Genomic DNA, 17,060 nt, shown 5'->3' on the forward strand with positions numbered 1-17,060 from the left:
TATGGGACAGTTTTGTGTCATGTGCACTGACTGCCTGCAGGGGACGCCATTCAGACTACATTTGCAGTGTCTCTGGAGACTCACCTGGAAGTCTGTCAGCTTTCTTTCCTTCCAGGAGAGAGATGAAGACAACTCATTAGGCACATTTAACTCCAAATCAGTTTCCATCTCTCTTCTGATCCTGACTCCAGGAGCAATTGGTCTGAGGGGAAAACGACCTACAAATAAATGAAACGGTGGCCCAAAGCCTCTGCGTTGACACATATTTGTTTCATTTCTGTTTCGCTCAGGTTTGCCGACCTCCCACCGAGATGTCCTGTCAGCAGAACCAGCAGCAGTGCCAGCCCCCTCCCAAGTGTCCCTCCCCCAAGTGCCCCCAAAGAGCCCAGCACAGGGTCTGCCTCCAGCCTCTTCAGGCTGTGCTCCCAGCTCTGAGGGTGGCTGCTACCTGGGCCCCCACAGGCACTGCAGGCCCCACTGATGCCGGCACCAGAGCCCAGACTCCTGCGATGGTGACGGTGGTCTGCAGTCCAGGTGCTCTGGCTGTGGCCAGGGCTCTGAGGCCTGCTGCTGACCTGGATCATGAGATTAAGTAAAAACATTTAGTTCTAACATGACTGGAATCTACCCCTCCTGGTGCATTTGGTTCCCATGCCCTCCTCTCCTGCAGAGATCTCCCTTGGAGATTTCCAAGTGTTTTCCCAGAAAGCTTTCCCAGAAGGCTTCAGGAGCTCAGAGCTTCCCCTCTCCTTCTTGATGTCCCTGTGAAAAAATAAAGCTTTTCTTTCACATTGCAATCTTTGTCTAACGTGTCCATGTCTTGGCCCCACCCCAGGCTGCCCAATGTTGGGTGCAGAACCCTGTCTCAGGAACACAAACATAGCAGCTCATACTCTCCTCAACTCACAGGAACCTTTGGGGGATCATGTACTAGGGTGAAAGTGGGGTTAGGGGAGGGTATTGATGGGGACAAGTTAGTGAAAGTCTTGAGTTTTCCTGTAGGAAAGAGAGGAGATAGTATGGATGTTGAAATCCTCAGGGTCAACTCACAGAGTTTCTCTAAGAACGTTGTTCCGGGCTTCCCAGCTGAATGGCAGGGCTGAGAGGGCAGAGAATCAGAAAGAGGCCAAAGAAGAACAAAATTAAAGCGGATGGAAGAGGAGACTATTAAGCCAGCCATCAATGAAGGATGAGAGAGGAGAGGTTGTAGAGTGTAAATGTGAAGAATTTGAAATTGGGGGATGGGAAGGAGTAGATTGGAGAAGCTCACCAAATGAAGGGGTTCTGAGAGTGTGATCTGGGAGGAGATGCAGAATGAAGGGCATGGGTGGATGGAGAAGGAGCAGTGCTCAAGATTAAAGGAAACTGCAAAGATGCCCAGTGAATGCAGAATCTTGCTCTGCACAGGGCATCTCTTTCCCTGACAGTTCCTGACTTTTCACCTGACTCACTCTCCAGAAAGCTCCATTTGGGTGGAAGAAGACCTCCTTCCTCCCCCTGCTCTGGTCCTGTGGTTGCTTTCACACACGGGGCTGGGCTGTTCTCTAGGAAGCAAGGAGAAAGGAAAATCCCTGGGGTGCCTGGAAAGGGGAGGATGGAAGTAGAGTGGTGCAAACGCAACCCACAGTCAGATGGTGCTCAGCTGGAGAATCTTTATAATTCCATGAGATCACAGACAGGGGGCAAGTTGGGAGTAGCACAGAGCTCTGGAAAGTCTTGGAAATGAGCTGCATGATCCAGCTGAGGCCCCTGAGTGGCACCTGGGAGCCCAGCCATGGGCATGCCAGGGAGGGAAGGAGGAGAAGCACCAGACTGGGCAGTTCCTTGGCCCCTGGGCTGCCCCAACTCTGATGCTCTGTGGTCCTTGTGACCCAGAACAAGAGAGGTTTGCAGAGCTGTGACAGCAACAGGGGTCTCCAGAATGCTCTGGTGTAGTGTTAGTGGGATGTGTGGTCCTCGTGAGGGCTCAGGTAGCCTCTCCCCGGCCAGAGCTGGAGCCACAGCAGAATGAGACTGGAGACAAACAATCTAAAGGATACATGAGGGTTAGACATGGGGAAGGAGATGACATTGTTGGTTTTTCTTGGCAGGATATCTCTGCTCAGTGACACTGGGGGAAATAAGCAAACCAGGTATAACATTGAAATACACACACACACACACACACACACACACACACATACACACATATCCTGTCCTTTTGCCCTTTCAATGACATTTTGCAGATCCTGACTCTATGATTCTCAGCCCCTAGTGTAAGGAACCTGAAGGCAGCAGAGAAACAGAAAGGACTTTGGGCAGAGATGATCTGGATCAAGACTGTTGATCAACCCTCAGATTTTCTCCTTTCCTCCTTTGATTTATAGTCAAGGGGAAAAAAGGGGGACCGGATATGGAGAGTGGAGACAGTGAAGGGTAATCATCTGAGTGGCAGATCCTCAAACTCTCCAGCCCCAGGCCTTCAACATTCCCTCGGTAGATTCCCAGACATGTTTCTGATAGAAGGGAGCTGAGTAGTCCCTAAGCTGCTCAAATGTCTGCCCTTGACCCTCAGGACTTTTAAAGGCTGGGTGTTTATAATTCTTCATTCATTCAAACAACGTGCATTGAGTACACATTTGAGAAATGTGTTGAACACGGAGAATTCAGCACTGTATTAGATACAGTTCCCAGCCTTGAGAAGCTTATAGTGTAACAGACACAGTGTAGACTGACATGAAATGAAATTATCATTAACTGGGATGGTACTTGCTATAAGTATGTGGGAAGTCCTTGGAACTTAGGTCATAGACTTTGGACATCAGTTCCCATTTGACAAGAGTGAGGCATCTAGCCATTGTGACTTGTACCACTTGTGGACAGTGAGTGAGGTCTTCAGACTTCAAAATGGCTCTTGGTGTAGGGCAGGAGCTAAGATCTTGCTCTGTGGTAACCCAGTTAAGGTGTTTAAGAGGAACTCATGGGATTCAAAAGCCAGGAGTCCCTGGGCTGGAGATTTCCAGAAGAAAGGAGAAAATAGCATTTTCCCATTGTATTTTATTTTAACTTTGTAGAATGAAGTAATGACTTAATATGACATATGTAAAAAATGGATGTCTTTGATAAGACATTATTGCTGCAATAATGATTCTGAACTTTCTAGATACACAAAGGTTGTAGGAATAGTCTTTCTCTTCAAAACTTGAATATTTTATAATCATGGCCAGTATTTGAGCCTTTTCAAAATTTATACTAAGGCTTCAAGAATAGGTAGTGTGAGCTGGAAAGAAGTGAGGTTAGTGGTCAATATGCCCACTGAGATAATTTTAAAACATAGCTAAAAATTCCTTGACTCTCTTCTCATTGAGAAATAAAGTCTGCATTCCCTCCTCTTAAATCTAGACAGGCTTATGACAGCTCTAACCCATAGGCTATGGTAGAAGTGATGCTGTGTAACTTCTGAGCGTGGACCATGAAAGGTCATGCAGATTCCTCCTGATCCTCTTGGGATGCTGTCTCTGGTAGGTACCATGTGAAGAGTCTCAGGACCACTCTGAGATCATCATCATGCTAGAGAGGCCAGGAATAAAGCATGCAGCTGAAGCCAGCATCAACTCCAGTTATCTGAGTGAATGACTCTTTATTGCTATTGGATTAAAAAACTAGCATTCAATAGCCAAAAAGTAACAGAAATGAGCTTCATTCTACATCAAATCTCTTGAAAAAAATGTATGGGCATCCAGTCTGTAACACTCTGAGATGCTTCTCATGTCCTCTTTTTTTCTCAGTTTTCTCAAAGCCCAGAGGCTCTCATTTGCTGGATGCCCCATGCATTCTTTCCAGGAAAGGCCTCACTTTGGGTTTCTTGAGAGTTCACTGCCTGTCCAGTTCACCTCTCTCTCCCAAGTTCATTATTTTCAGATGAACTTTCTCTTTCTCCACCAGGTCTTTTTTTCTGCCTCCAAGTCCTCCATCCTCTTTGGTCTCATTTTCCTCAATGTCTGAGCTTTCACAGCCTCAACAGAGAAACGGATTCTGAGGACAGCTCATTCCTCCTCTCCCATGTTATACATGGCCTTTTTCGGAGAGTGTTCTCAGCAACCAGACAGCTCCTCTTCTCCCACCCGCCACTCCCAAAACTCCCACTGGGTGGCCCCCACAAACCCATGTGAGAAAAAGCAGACCTATTAATGTGCCAGGCCCCTGCCAGGATCATTCCCTGGTGCAGGCAAGCTGGACCTTCAGGAAACAAGGGAGGGGCCCACCGGACAGCCTTGGGTGGAGCAGTCAATGGACAGGTGAGAGGCATGTGGTGTGAGAAGAGGTTTTATTTCTCTGTGTGGTCAAACAGAGGTGAGAACACTGGAGGCACAGAGCAGGGGGGCCCACAGGCTCTTGGGAAATACACCTTAGAGCCTTCTAGGGAGAGCTCACCACCCTGCTGTGAACATTTCAGCTAGTCAGCCTGGGAAACAAAGACAAGGGTGTCCAAGAAAGGATGCATCAAGCTGGGGCTTTTCCTTGGCCCTTGGGTTCTTGTTTCCTCTGAAATCACGTGTCTCAGCATCAGGAGGCCAGGTCAGCAGCAGCCCCCAGATCCCTGGCCACAGCCAGAGCGCCCGGACTGCAGACCACCATCACTATCGCAGGAGTCGGAGCTCTGGCGCCAGCAGCAGTGGGACCTGGGGCGCCTGTGGGGGCCCAGGCAGCAGTTGCCCTCGGAGCTGGGAGCACAGCCCGAGGAGGCTGGAGGCAGACACTGTGCTGGGCTCTTTGGGGGGCACTTGGGGGAGGAGCACTTGGGAGGGGGCTGGCACTGCTGCTGACTCTGCTGGCAGGACATCTCGGCGGGAGGTCAGTGAGCCTGGACACATTCAAGGAAAAGGTCAGTGCACGAGCTCCAGGCCAGTGTCTCCCCTGTGAGTGGTCTTATTAGGGCCTGTGCTCCTAATCCCAGCTGCCTCCTGAGCTGTGATGTTCAGGAGAAAAGTAGAAATGGATCTCAAGTTCAACTGACCTGGCAAGACAGTTCCCTCACTCTCTACTCCTTCCCAGAACCATGCTGTCATCCCCTCAGTGGGCCCCATAGAATCACGGAGGCAAACACACCCCACTGGGAAGTGACCCGTGGAGGATGTCTCTGGGTGCCTGTGTGTTTCAGGATGAAGCATGGGGGTGGTGCTGAGAGTCATGTGTCCCAGACCCCAATGCCTCCCACACAGGTCCTTGCTCACTGTCCCCTGCCCTGTCCCCAGTTGTCCCCCAAAGTCTGATTCTTGCTGCCTCCACAGACACCTCTGCTTCTCTCTTCCCCACCAACCCCAAGTTTGTCTCCCCCACACTCCTAGCTGAGGCTCTGTCTCCTTCCAGTCACTCACCACTGCAGTGGAGGCAGGAGAAGGATGCTCCTGGGTAGGCTGTGGATGTGCATTTCAGAGCAGAAGCCCTTTTATCCTGTGCTGGGTGTGTGATGCACGGCCTGAGCATCCTGCTGCTTTCACAACAAGGGGGAGGGCGATGACAACACACACTTCCTATTTGCTTGCCTCGTGTCTTCCTGAGCATGAATCTAAAATTCTAAGGTGGAACCAGGATGTCCCTGTGACTGCTGAACAACTTCCTACTCAGATCTACTCTGGACCTATTGCTATGTCTTTAGTCATTTGTTCACTAACCAGTCCATCTTAAAGGAGATCAGTCCTGGTTGTTCATTGGGAGGACTGATGTTGAAGCTGAAACTCCAATACTTTGGCCACCTCATGCGAAGAGTTGACTCATTGGAAAAGACCCTGATGCTGGGAAGGATTGGGGGCGGGAGGAGAAGGGGACGACGGAGGATGAGATGGTTGGATAGCATCACTGACTCGATGGACATGGGTTTGGGTAAACTCTGGGAGTTGGTGATGGACAGAGAGGCCTGGTGTGCTGCGATTCATGGGGTCGCAAAGCGTTGGACACGACTGAGTGACTGAACTGAACTGATTCCTAGACCAAGCTCTGTCCATTTTACTTCATTTGACAAGAATAATATAGAGAGATGTATGACAGGTTTCTTCTCTGATTATCTCACAGGTTAAATAGACCATGACACAGAGAAGTAAATAAATATTTTAAAATAATTTTTACGTCTTTATTGAATTTGTTACAATATTGCTTCTGTTTCATGTTTGGTTTTTTTGGCCACAAGGCATATGGAATCTTAGCTCCCTGACCAGGGATTGAACCCTCACCTCTTGTATTGGAAAGTGAAGTCCTAACCTCTGGGTGGCCAGGAAAGTCCCTAGGCAAGTAAATATATTGATCTACTGAGATAAGTGCTATCACAGAAGCGTTTGCAAAGACCACAAGCCTAAGATTTTAGCTTATGGTGGTCAGTCCCTCTTGTCCCCGCATTGCACTGTAAGTCCCAAAAGGTAATGAAGACTTCAGTGTTCTCTGAAGTCTGGTGACAGCTGGTCAAGGTCATTGTCCTGAGGGAGATGGGAGATGTGTAGGGTAAGGGATGGAGGAAAGAGCCAGTTCTTGTCTAAGACAGACAGGTTCCTGAGAGGACCTCACTGTCCCATGTGGCAGCATGGGCAGCAGTAGAGGAGTCCCACTAAGAAGGGGCCTACAGCTCTAGATGTGACGAAATTCACGACTGATATTATTAAGAAGAAGGAGGAGAAGGGGAGATGGAGCAAAGTCCACTCTTCACTGAGGCTCTGTTGTGTCCATATCTGCCAATGTGCACTATTGATTCTAACATCGTAAAAGCTAATAGAAGGAAATGGTTCAGATGTTGGAAGAGCTAAGGGAAGGAAGATTGTGTAAATGATAATAATGAACCATTCTGCAAAAATGGTTGGTAATTTTAAGGTTGACCATGGTGGACGTTTTATATGAGCCTCATTTAATATCATAGACCTTATAAAGGCCAATGTGAGAGTGTTGATTGCTCAGTCGTGTCTGACTCTTTGTGACCCCATGGACAGTAGCCTTCCAGGTTCCTCCATCCACAGAATTCTCCAGGAAAGAATACTGGGGTGGGTAGCCATTCTCTTCTCCAGGGGATCTTCCTGACCAAGAGATCGAACCCAGGTCTCCTACATTGCAGGCAGATTCTTTCCCATCTGAGTGCTATTTTCCCATTGAATTTACTGGTGACATTACATATCTATTCCTCATTAAACTGTATCTCCAATATGAAAAATATATTACATTACACTTACCGAAAATAAATTTATCATTGACACTTCAGCATTCACATACTTAAATTTAATTAAATAGAATTAAATAAAACTTTATTATAGCAAATGTATTACATTACATTCTAATTTCTTATAAGCTTAAAGGACTAGCTACCTGTTTTTAGACACAAAATTAATAGTAAAGGCTATGGTGTCCTTTTTCTCTTCAATGTACAATTTACTTGTTTTGAATCAGTGATTCCAAAAGTTCTTTCAGGATACATGTGGGAACATAAACGGTCCTGGACAAGGGGGCTAATGGTGTATTTTCACCCATATATCCCAGTTAGAGTGAACACTAAATATATATTCCAGGAAGATCCCCAAGAGAAGAGAATGGCTACCCACTCCAGTATTCTTGCCTGGAGAATTCCATGGACAGAGGAACCTGGCAGGCTACTGTCCATGGGGTCACAAAGAATCAGACACGACTGAGCAACTAACACTTTCACTTTAGAAACTATAAGGTCTATGATATCAAATGAGCCTCATATAAAACTTCCTAAGGCAAAATATGTAAGTAGAAGGGAGGAGAACTGACTTAGTCTTAGGGTTCAAATCTAGCTGCAGAAGAGAGCTAATTATTTTTCCATGCAATATGCTTTTCTAGAAATAAGCACAGAGGCCATGTTTAATCCAAGTGATGTGTGATTCTGAGTTGCTGTGGGGCTACACTTTGGGTATAACACTTGTCCCCAGTCAGTGTGACTCAAACCATTTCAGAACCTGCCAATAGAGCTGCTTTCTGGTCCTCGTGCATCACTAGCTGACTGGTAGCTGGCTTCCTCCCAGCCCCACCCCTGAGTCCCTGTCTTAGTTCCTGTCTCCTGATGTGCCCATTCTTTTCCTCCTTGTGATGGAGCTCCTTAATTTCACTCCTCCCTCCTGGAACCTTGCCAGATGGCTCAGTGGTAAAGAATTCACGGAGACGCAGGTTCGATCCCTGGGTGGTGAAGATCTCCTGGAGGAGGGATGGCAGTTCCACTTCAATATTCTTGCCTGGGAAATCTCATGGACAGAGGAGCCTGGTGGGCTACAGGTGGCAAAGAGTCAGACATGTCTGAGCATGCACATTCTCCTGGAATCTCCCCCACCTCACAGTCAGTGCTTTCCTTCTCAGAACAGAGTCCACAGTGAGACTGAAAAGACAAAGGAAGACACTTGAATTCACAGCTCGAAGCATGTATTGACTCCAAAGATGCTTTACTGTGAAGATGTCAGATTCCTCTGACATCCTGAGGAATCTGAGATAAAACATGGAGAAGAAACTAACATGGAGAAGAAATTAACATGGAGAAGAAACTGAGCTGGTTGGCCTAAAATGAGGATCTTATGACCTAGTAACGTGTATGTGAGCTCTGGAGCAGGAAGTGCTTTATCTGAGGTCCAGCTCCAAGGCAAGCCTTCTGAGCCAGGCGTATTAGTAACAAACAAACAAGGAATAGCCCTTCTCATCAGCAATTTATGACTGATGTTGTGAAAGGGGAAGATGAGAAAGGTAAGGCCCAAATCCTGGGAAGGTATTTCTCCTTGGAGTTTACGTCCTTTAGTTTTCTTATTATCAGATACTGGGTGTAGACTGGAACTAACAATAATCCTTGGTTTTTAATGTATGCTGGACATTGGTCCACACACACCCCCTCTTAATTTATCTACCTATCAATCATTTAAATAAAAACACACAAAAATCTACCACCTAATGAAATAATAACTTTATAGTAAATTACATGGACCTACTGAGTTCTCTGTCATCCCATGTCTCAGCCAACTGACATAACCAAAATCTTGAATTTTGTACTTAATGTTCTTTCTTTCTTCCCTTTTAATATATTTTTGTCACATTTGTATATATTCCTAAAAAATACTGTTTTAATTTTTTCTATTATTAAGTCAGATTCCTTGAGGTATATTTTGTTGTTGTTTGGTCACTAAGTCATATCTGACTCTTTGCAACCCCATAAGCTGTAGCCCATCAGTCTCCTCCATCCATGCTCTCCAGGCAAGAATACTGAAATGGGTTGCCATTTTCTTCCCCAGGGGATCCTCCCAACCAAGGGTTTGAACCTGTATCTCTGCATTGGCAGTAGGATTCTTTACCACTGAGCCCCAGGGAAGCCAATGTGTATGTTACATACTCTAAAAATATCACCCATTGAAGTATACAATTCCATGGGCTTTAACTAACAGATAACTGCAGTCATGTAACTGCTGCTACAATTAAGATATGGAACAAGTCCATCACCCCAATATATCCCCTCCCCCATCCCAACCCTGGGCAACCACCAATCTATTTTTTTAGTCTTTATAGTTTTATCTTTTCCAGAATGGCATGTAATTCAGTTCAGTTCAGTCAGTCATGTCCGACTCTTTGCAACCCCATGGACTACAGTACGCCAATCCGTCCATCACCAACTCTCAGAGCTTACATAAACTCATGTCCATTGAATTGGTGATGCCATCCAACCATCTCATCCTCTGTTGTCCCCTTCTCCTCCCACCTTCAATCTCTCCCAGCATCAGGGTCTTTTCCAATGAGTCAGTTCTTCGCATCAGGTGGCCAAAGTATTGGAGTTTTAGTTTCAGCCTCAGTCCTTCCAATGAATATTCAGGACTGATTTCCTGTAGGATGGACTGGTTGGATCTCCTTACTGTCCAAGGATTCTCAAGGGTCTCCTTCAACACCACAGTTCAAAAGCATCAATTCTTTGGCGCTCAGCTTTCTTTATAGTCCAACTCTCATATCCATACGTGACTACTGGAAAAAACAAAGCTTTGACTAGACAGACCTTTGTTGGCATATAATTAGAACTATATAATATGTGACATTGAAAGCCTGACTTCTTTCACATAGAAAAATGTATTTAAAATTCATTCCTGTTGTTTCATATAGTAGTAGCTCGTTCCTTGTTTATTGCTAAGTAGCATTCCACTGCATGGATGTATCAGATTTTTAATCGATTCACCAATTGAAGGACACTTGGTTTATTTGCAATTCAGGGCAATTACAAACAAAGCCACCATAAACGTTGACTTACAGGTTTTTCTCTGAACATAAATTTTATTCCTTTTGGCCAATTACCTAAGAAAAGGGCTCTGGGGCAAATGGTGAGTATACATTTCTATTTGTGAGATACTGGCAAACTATTTTCCAAGTTGGTTGTATAATTTTGCATTGTCGCCAGCAATGTCTAAGAGCTCTAAATGCTCCACATCCTTCATAGTATTTGGTATTGTCAGATTTTTTTTTAACCCTTCTAATGTGTGTAAAGTGGTATCTCATTTTGCTTTTAATCTGCCTTTCCTTAATGACAAATGATATTCAGTGTATTTTCTTGTGCTTATTTGCCATTGTGCATTTTCTTTGTTGAGATGTCTGTCTGTTTTTTGTTTTCTTATTTTTAAGTATTTTTAATATATTCTAGACATAACTCTGTAAGATATATGTTCTGAAAATATTTTCCCCAAGTCTCTGAATTTTCTTTGCATTTTCCTAACAATGTCTTTTGAAAAGTTAAAGTTTTTCATTTTGGTGAAGTTCAGTTTATCAAGTTTTTCTTTTTTGAATGACTCCTTTTTTTGCCATATCTAAAAAATGTTTGTATAACCCGAAGTCATAGGAGATCATCTATTATGTTTTACTTTAGAAGTTTTATGTTTTACATTTTGGTTAATATCCTTGTTGAGTTAATTTTTGTATATAGCATGAGGTAAAATTTAATTCTTTTTTAACACAGAGATGGCCAAGTGTTTCAGCATCATTTGTTGAAATGACTGTCCTTCCTCCACTCGATCGCCTCTGTACCTTTGTTTAAAATAAATTAATCCTCTATACTGAGTCTATTTTTGAGCCCTATGTTCTTTTCCATAGATCTACCCTTGCCTTGCTCCTGATTTTAGGAGAAAAACATTCATTCTCTATATCAAGTATGAAAATATTATCAGGATTTTTTTGTAGATGCTCTTTATAAAGTTGAGGATGTTCCCAAGGAATCTCTACAAGATTCGTTGTCTTTCTGAAAGCTTTTTTTCTTTTTTTCATGAATTGATGTTGCATTTTTTTCAAATGCTTTCTCTGCATTTATTGGGATGATAATATGTTTTTATTTTCCCTTTAGTCTGATGTGAATGCAATAATGTCTCAATTATTTCAAGATTCTCTTTAGAACTGCTGGACTGTCTGGATTTTTTTTTACATTTATCAAAAGACACATAATTTTACAAAGTATGAGTATCTCATGTAATGTATAATCTAAATATCAGCTGTTTTTTCAGCCTGTGAGCACAAGGTAAGACTATAATACATATATTTGCCCAAATAACAGTAGATGGAAATGACCATCTAAACAGTCACAAAGTGTCTTCACACCATTTCTTGGAATTTCCAAAGGGGAGTGTCACATGGCCATACCAGCCCATCTGACAGCTCTCATCACCGCATATCCACCCAGCTCATCGTGTCCTGATCCAGCTCACATCCTTGATGTCCATCCTCCCCGATAATCTGCTGGGAAAATCATCCTCTGTTTTGACATTTCTCATAAAATGCTTGGCTTTCTATTTTCATATGACAGTGTTAATGGGAGAGATACTTCTCCGCTTTCTTAATATACATAGAGGAAATCTGGGACTCTTCCAATGTGCTCTTTAGAAGTTAAGGATATTTAGATGCTATGGTTTTAGGGTTGGGGCTCAAATATTCTATAATAACCTATATGAGAAAAGGAACCTGAAAAAGAATGAATATATGTATAAATGAATCACTTTGCTCTACACCTGAAACTAACACATTGTGAATCAACTATACTCCAGTATAAAATGAAAGTTACATTAAAAAATAAAACCAAAAAAAGAAAAAATATATACAATACTAAGAAAAATCACAAACCAACATCATGTTAAGGTCTTAATCTGTATAGAATATTTTCAATATTTCCATATGAGGAGGCATTTTACATCCCAAAAGTGCTAGACACCATCTGGGGAGGAAAATAGATACATGGAAGCTAGGAAGAAATATCCTCAATTAGAAGATTGGGAGGCATTTTCACACTCCTTTGCCCCATTTTCCCTAAAAGAAATTGAGCCACTGGTCACAGAAGCTTCACACAGTTCTGTCACCTCCTGGTCCCATCCCTGAAAGAAGGAAGAAGTTTATCTTTGTTTCATTTCTTATGTAAGATGACAGACTTGATTGACGAACTGAGATTTAATGCCTCCAAGTGCATTTTAAGAAAGATGCATCAGAAATAAAGTGCATTCTCTCTGGTAGCTCCACACTGCAGGGTACCTGGCTCCTAAAGATGAGCTACTCACACTGGTCCTCACAAAGCTGCCCTCATGGCCTCACAGCATCTTCTTGCATCATCAAGGACATCTGCTCCATCTGCAGGCCTGTTGAGCAGCTGCTCTGGGAGAAACGTAAGGGGCTGTGAAGAGGGGTTTCCTCCCCAAGTGGATATAAAATGGGAGAGCAGCAACTCCAGGACTAAACCAGGTGCCCATAAAAAAAGGAACGAGGGATGGAGCCTGGAGGAAACCAGAGAGACGTACACTTACGTTTTTAAAAATACTTATTGATTTATTTGGCTGTGCCAGGTCTTAGTTTTGGTGTTCAGGATCTTTAGTTGCAGCATGTGGGATCTAGTTCCCTGACCAGGGATTGAACCCAGGCCCCTTGCATTGGGAATATGGAGTCTTAGTCACTGAACTACCAGGGAAGTCCCCCACTTACATTTTAAGGAAGATGGAGAAATCTTTACACTGAGAGCCACCCAGAAGTTTTGGAACTTATTCCACCACTGAGATTGCTATTACCTTTCAGCTGTTGTTGGCTAATGACTCGAGATAGAGATTGTACTCATTTGGACCAAAAAGAGCCTTTGTACTTGCTTCTATTGAACAAGTCAAAGAGGAAAACGATTCACATTTTGCAGAGGTCTGAACCCTGGACTGGTTCAGACCTTATCCTTACACTTGCCACAGCACCTGCAATCTCTCTTTAATGTATAGATAGTTATAACTCATGATGGTGTCCCTCCTCTCTGCTAGATTGGCAGTCCTGTGAGGCAGGCTATGTTTCCTTCGTAGCTGTGCTCCCAGTGCTGAGACCAGTCCCTGACCCACAGCTGACACTCCCTTAAAGTCTGTTGAATGTAGGAACTTTGGGATTAATGACTGGATGAGAAGAAATATTCAGGAAGAAGGAGGGTTGGCAATAGGAGAATCTGGTCTGCAGGGGAAGAAACAGTGGGTGACATCCCCCTCCTGGTCATCCCCCAAGGTCAGTTTGGACCTTCGGAGGAACCCCAAGAGTGATGTTAGCACCACTTCCTTTAGGCTGACCACTTATCTCTGTATTATGCCACAAATTAGGACGTGACTGAGTAATCACATTGGGACACAAGTTGTATACTAAGACTCCCCCGGTGTACCAGGAGGGAGAGTAGCCATAGTTTGTGGCATTACTGAAGGCTTTCCCCATCCAGAAAAGCTGATAATAAATATGAGTTGCCTTCTATCCCCTCCTTCTGCATCCTCACCATGGAGTCCAAGAGAAAAAATAGTGTCTCTTTTCATAGCTCATATTTTCCCCTTTGCAACCCAGTATCCAGTTGTAGGGTCTCAGTGAAGTGAGGCAAATAGTAGTCAAACTGAAAGGGAGTCTGGGACCCAAAGCAAGGCCTCAGGGCTGTCAGACCTCACTCTGGAGACTGGAGAAGGTCAGTGAGGCCACAATTCCCTCCACACCGTCTCCACCATCTCCATCCTGAGCTAACACTCTGAAGGTCCTCTCCATGCCAAGTCCTTCCTGCACAGGGTCTTGAAATACTGTTCAGGGACCCTAGGCTTTAGTGTTGGGTGAGTGTTGAGTAGAGGGAGGAAAACAAAATTTTCTAAAGGCAGGAAGCCATTCCTAGAGGTTTTAATGGTCATAATAGAATAAGATACTTTCTTCTACAAAAAGACTTCATTCAAAATCTCACTTAATTGGGACTTCTCTGGCAGTTGAGTGGTTAAGACTCCGACCTCCTAATACAGGGGACATGGGTTTGATCCCTAGTCAGAGAACTAAGATCTTGTATGCTGCCAGGCATGGCCAAAAACAACAAAAAAAGGTCACTTAACTATGTGCACTGCTTTATCACCTGCTTTTTACTAGTTAATAGGCCATGAACATTTTTCTCTGTAAGAAAATATGTGTGCTAAGTCACTTAAGTTGTGTTTGACTCTCTGCAACTCTATGGATGGTAGCCTGTCAGGCTCCTCTGTCCATGAGATTCTCCAGGCAAGAATACTGGAATGAGTTTCCATGCCCTCCTGCAGGGGATCTTCTGGACCCAGGGCTCAAACCTGAGTCTGTCTCTTGCATCAAAAGGCAAGCTCCGTACCATTAGCACCACCTGGGAAGCCCTGTAAGAAAATATAGGACTATGATATAATATTATTATAATAGCAAAACTTGTTTAAATTAGCTATGGATTATTAAAGCTTACAGCCTTAATTATATATTTTAATGATAGATAGTATAATAGATTTAAGTGTGCAAATAGTTATTATTTTAACCATATAGAATTTTATTTCTCATTATTATGTTAATTTTAATATATGCATGATTGACCTGTGCCCTTGTGGATGTTATATCAGATCTCTTTTTAGTTTGTATGTCCCTTCCCTCTTGAATCTCCCTCCCATCTCCCTCCTTAAGTGTGCAAATAGTTTTGAGTTCAGATGATTGCACCAACAGCTTTTTTTCAGCTCAGATCAATTTATTTATTTGTTCATCAACACCAAACTTGGTTCTGCTCCCATGCATGAAGCTGCCTACTGCTGCCTGGGTGCCGTGAGGTCATCAGCAGGGCTCACTTCCCCTAGACAGGATGCAGGTACAGTCTCCTTCCCTTGCCCGTATCTCACTGCGAGGAGCTCAGGAGGCAGTAGTGGATTATTCTGAAGGTCCTGGTCACTGAGGCAGCCAGGAAACATGGTCCACTTAGAATTTTTTCTATGATTTATTAATTTGTCTGTCTGTGTGTCTGTCTTGGTAGACTCATGATCCAATAACAAAATTCTTCTGGGATTTCCCTGGCAGTCCAGTGGTTGAGACTCTGAGCTTCCAAAACAGGGATACAGGTTCAATCCCTAGTCAGGGAACTAGGATCCCACGAGCCACATGGTGGCGGAGGGAGGTGGGGAGAAACAAAACGAAACAGAATTCATCCATAGCTGTACCTATTCCCAGGAAAGAAGGTGAGTCAGAATCTGAATGGAGGCAGATGGTCTGAAACAACAAAGGAGGGAAGGAAGGTTGCCAGGCTCCTAGCCGCCCCAGGGGGAGGTGTGTGGACAGTCATCATGCTTCCTGATGGAACCTCCTTAGTTGGACATTATGTAAGTGCCCAGGAAAAGGGCTTGAGGTCTAGTCCTGGGAACATGCCAAACTGTCACCCTCCCCCTGATTGTGAAAGCAGTGGTGAGCTCAAGTCAAATATCACACACCCAGCACAGGATAAAAGGGCTCTTGCCCTGAGCTCTTCATTCACAGCCTCCTCAGAAATAGACTTCTCCTCCCTCCTGGCACCTGGTGAGTATCCAGCAGGGAATGGAACTCTACCTGAGATGCTGGAAAGGAACCCTGAAATTATAGCAGAAAAGTGGAAACCAAAGGGGCCTGAAATGAAATCCCAGAAGTATGGTTGCAGAGAAGGTAGCCGGGGCGGGCAGAGGGGGGTGGGTGATGTAAAGGTCAGAAAGGAGTTCCTTTGGGATGTGACAAGAATTCTGGGAACTGCAAAGGTCACAGGAGCTCATGACATTTCCCATGCTCTTTCCATTCATGTCCACACATGATATTCACTTTTCAGAATACTTTCCTCAAATGGGTACCTCCTTTGTGTGTTTCCTTTGAGATACAAAGGTCTGGATGCTCAGTTAGATTGGCACCATGGGATCCTGGGCAGAGAGCAATGTAGGAGGCATCTTGCATGATCAAATTAACTCCACATCAATGTCCCTCTCCCTCCTGCAGCCTTGGCTTAAGCTGGCCTGACAAGAGAGGGATCGGGAAACCAACAGTGGGGAAACACTGGACTGTGGATCCCAGGCTGAGAGGTGATTTTGTTTTGCCTAGGCTCACTGATCTCCCTCTGAGATGTCTTGCCAGCAGAACCAGCAGCAGTGCCAGCCCCCTCCCAAGTGCCCCTCCCCCAAGTGCCCCCCAAAGAGCCCAGCACAGTGTCTGCCTCCAGCCTCCTCAGGGTGCGCCCCCAGCTCCGAGGGCGGCTGCTGCCTGGGCCCCCACAGGCGCCGCAGGTCCCACCACTGCCGGCGCCAGAGCTCTGGCTCCTGCGATGGTGACGGTGGTCTGCAGTCCGGGCACCCTGGCTGTGGCCAGGGCTCTGGGGGCTGCTGCTGACCTGGCCTCCTGATGCTGAGACATGTGATTTCAGAGGAAACAAGAATCCAAGGGCCAAGGAAAAGCCCCAACCTGAGGCATCCTTTCCTGGATGGGTTTCCCGTGCAGGGCTCAGAGCTCTCTCTGGAGGGCTCTTTCTGTCTGATCTCCAGGATCTCACAGGTCCCCACCTCCTGCACCTGCTGATGCTCAGCAGAGCCTGTGCCTGACCCTGTGAAAAAATAAAGCTTTTCTTCCTCATTTCCAGGTGGCTCATGTGTCATTTCACTCTGTCCCTCCCCAGACCCCCCGGTGGCCAACACAATCCACACAAGGTTCTGGAGGCAGAATCGGAGCTCTGGATCAGGAAAAGAGCGTTCATTTCCCCCTCCATTCATGAAGCACCATGAGTTTTCAGTTGGAATGGAGACCTGTTGGTTTAGGTCCTACAGCTCTCAGTG

General features: G+C 45.0%; 2 protein-coding genes across 2 annotated transcripts; one reads left to right on the forward strand and one right to left on the reverse strand.

Moving 5' to 3' along the window:
- Positions 1-4,558: 4,558 nt before the first annotated feature.
- On the reverse strand, positions 4,559-4,822 carry LOC145505064 (late cornified envelope protein 3B-like). Its single transcript, XM_081486771.1, has one exon. The coding sequence runs from the start codon at positions 4,820-4,822 to the stop codon at positions 4,559-4,561; it is 264 nt and encodes an 87-aa protein (XP_081342897.1).
- An 11,534-nt stretch (positions 4,823-16,356) lies between these two features.
- On the forward strand, positions 16,357-16,620 carry LOC145505066 (late cornified envelope protein 3B-like). Its single transcript, XM_081486772.1, has one exon. It carries the CDS (start codon positions 16,357-16,359, stop codon positions 16,618-16,620), a length of 264 nt encoding a protein of 87 aa, XP_081342898.1.
- Positions 16,621-17,060: the final 440 nt, after the last annotated feature.

This window comes from Giraffa tippelskirchi, chromosome 5 (genome assembly GCF_054371585.1).
Source record: "Giraffa tippelskirchi isolate mGirTip1 chromosome 5, T2T-mGirTip1v1.2.pri, whole genome shotgun sequence".
In the NCBI taxonomy this organism is placed as follows: domain Eukaryota; kingdom Metazoa; phylum Chordata; class Mammalia; order Artiodactyla; family Giraffidae; genus Giraffa; species Giraffa tippelskirchi.

Excerpts from the sequence above, each read along its gene's own strand:
- LOC145505064 (XM_081486771.1), bottom strand. The coding sequence starts at position 4,822 with ATGTCCTGCCAGCAGAGTCAGCAGCAGTGCCAGCCCCCTCCCAAGTGC.
- LOC145505066 (XM_081486772.1), top strand. The coding sequence starts at position 16,357 with ATGTCTTGCCAGCAGAACCAGCAGCAGTGCCAGCCCCCTCCCAAGTGC.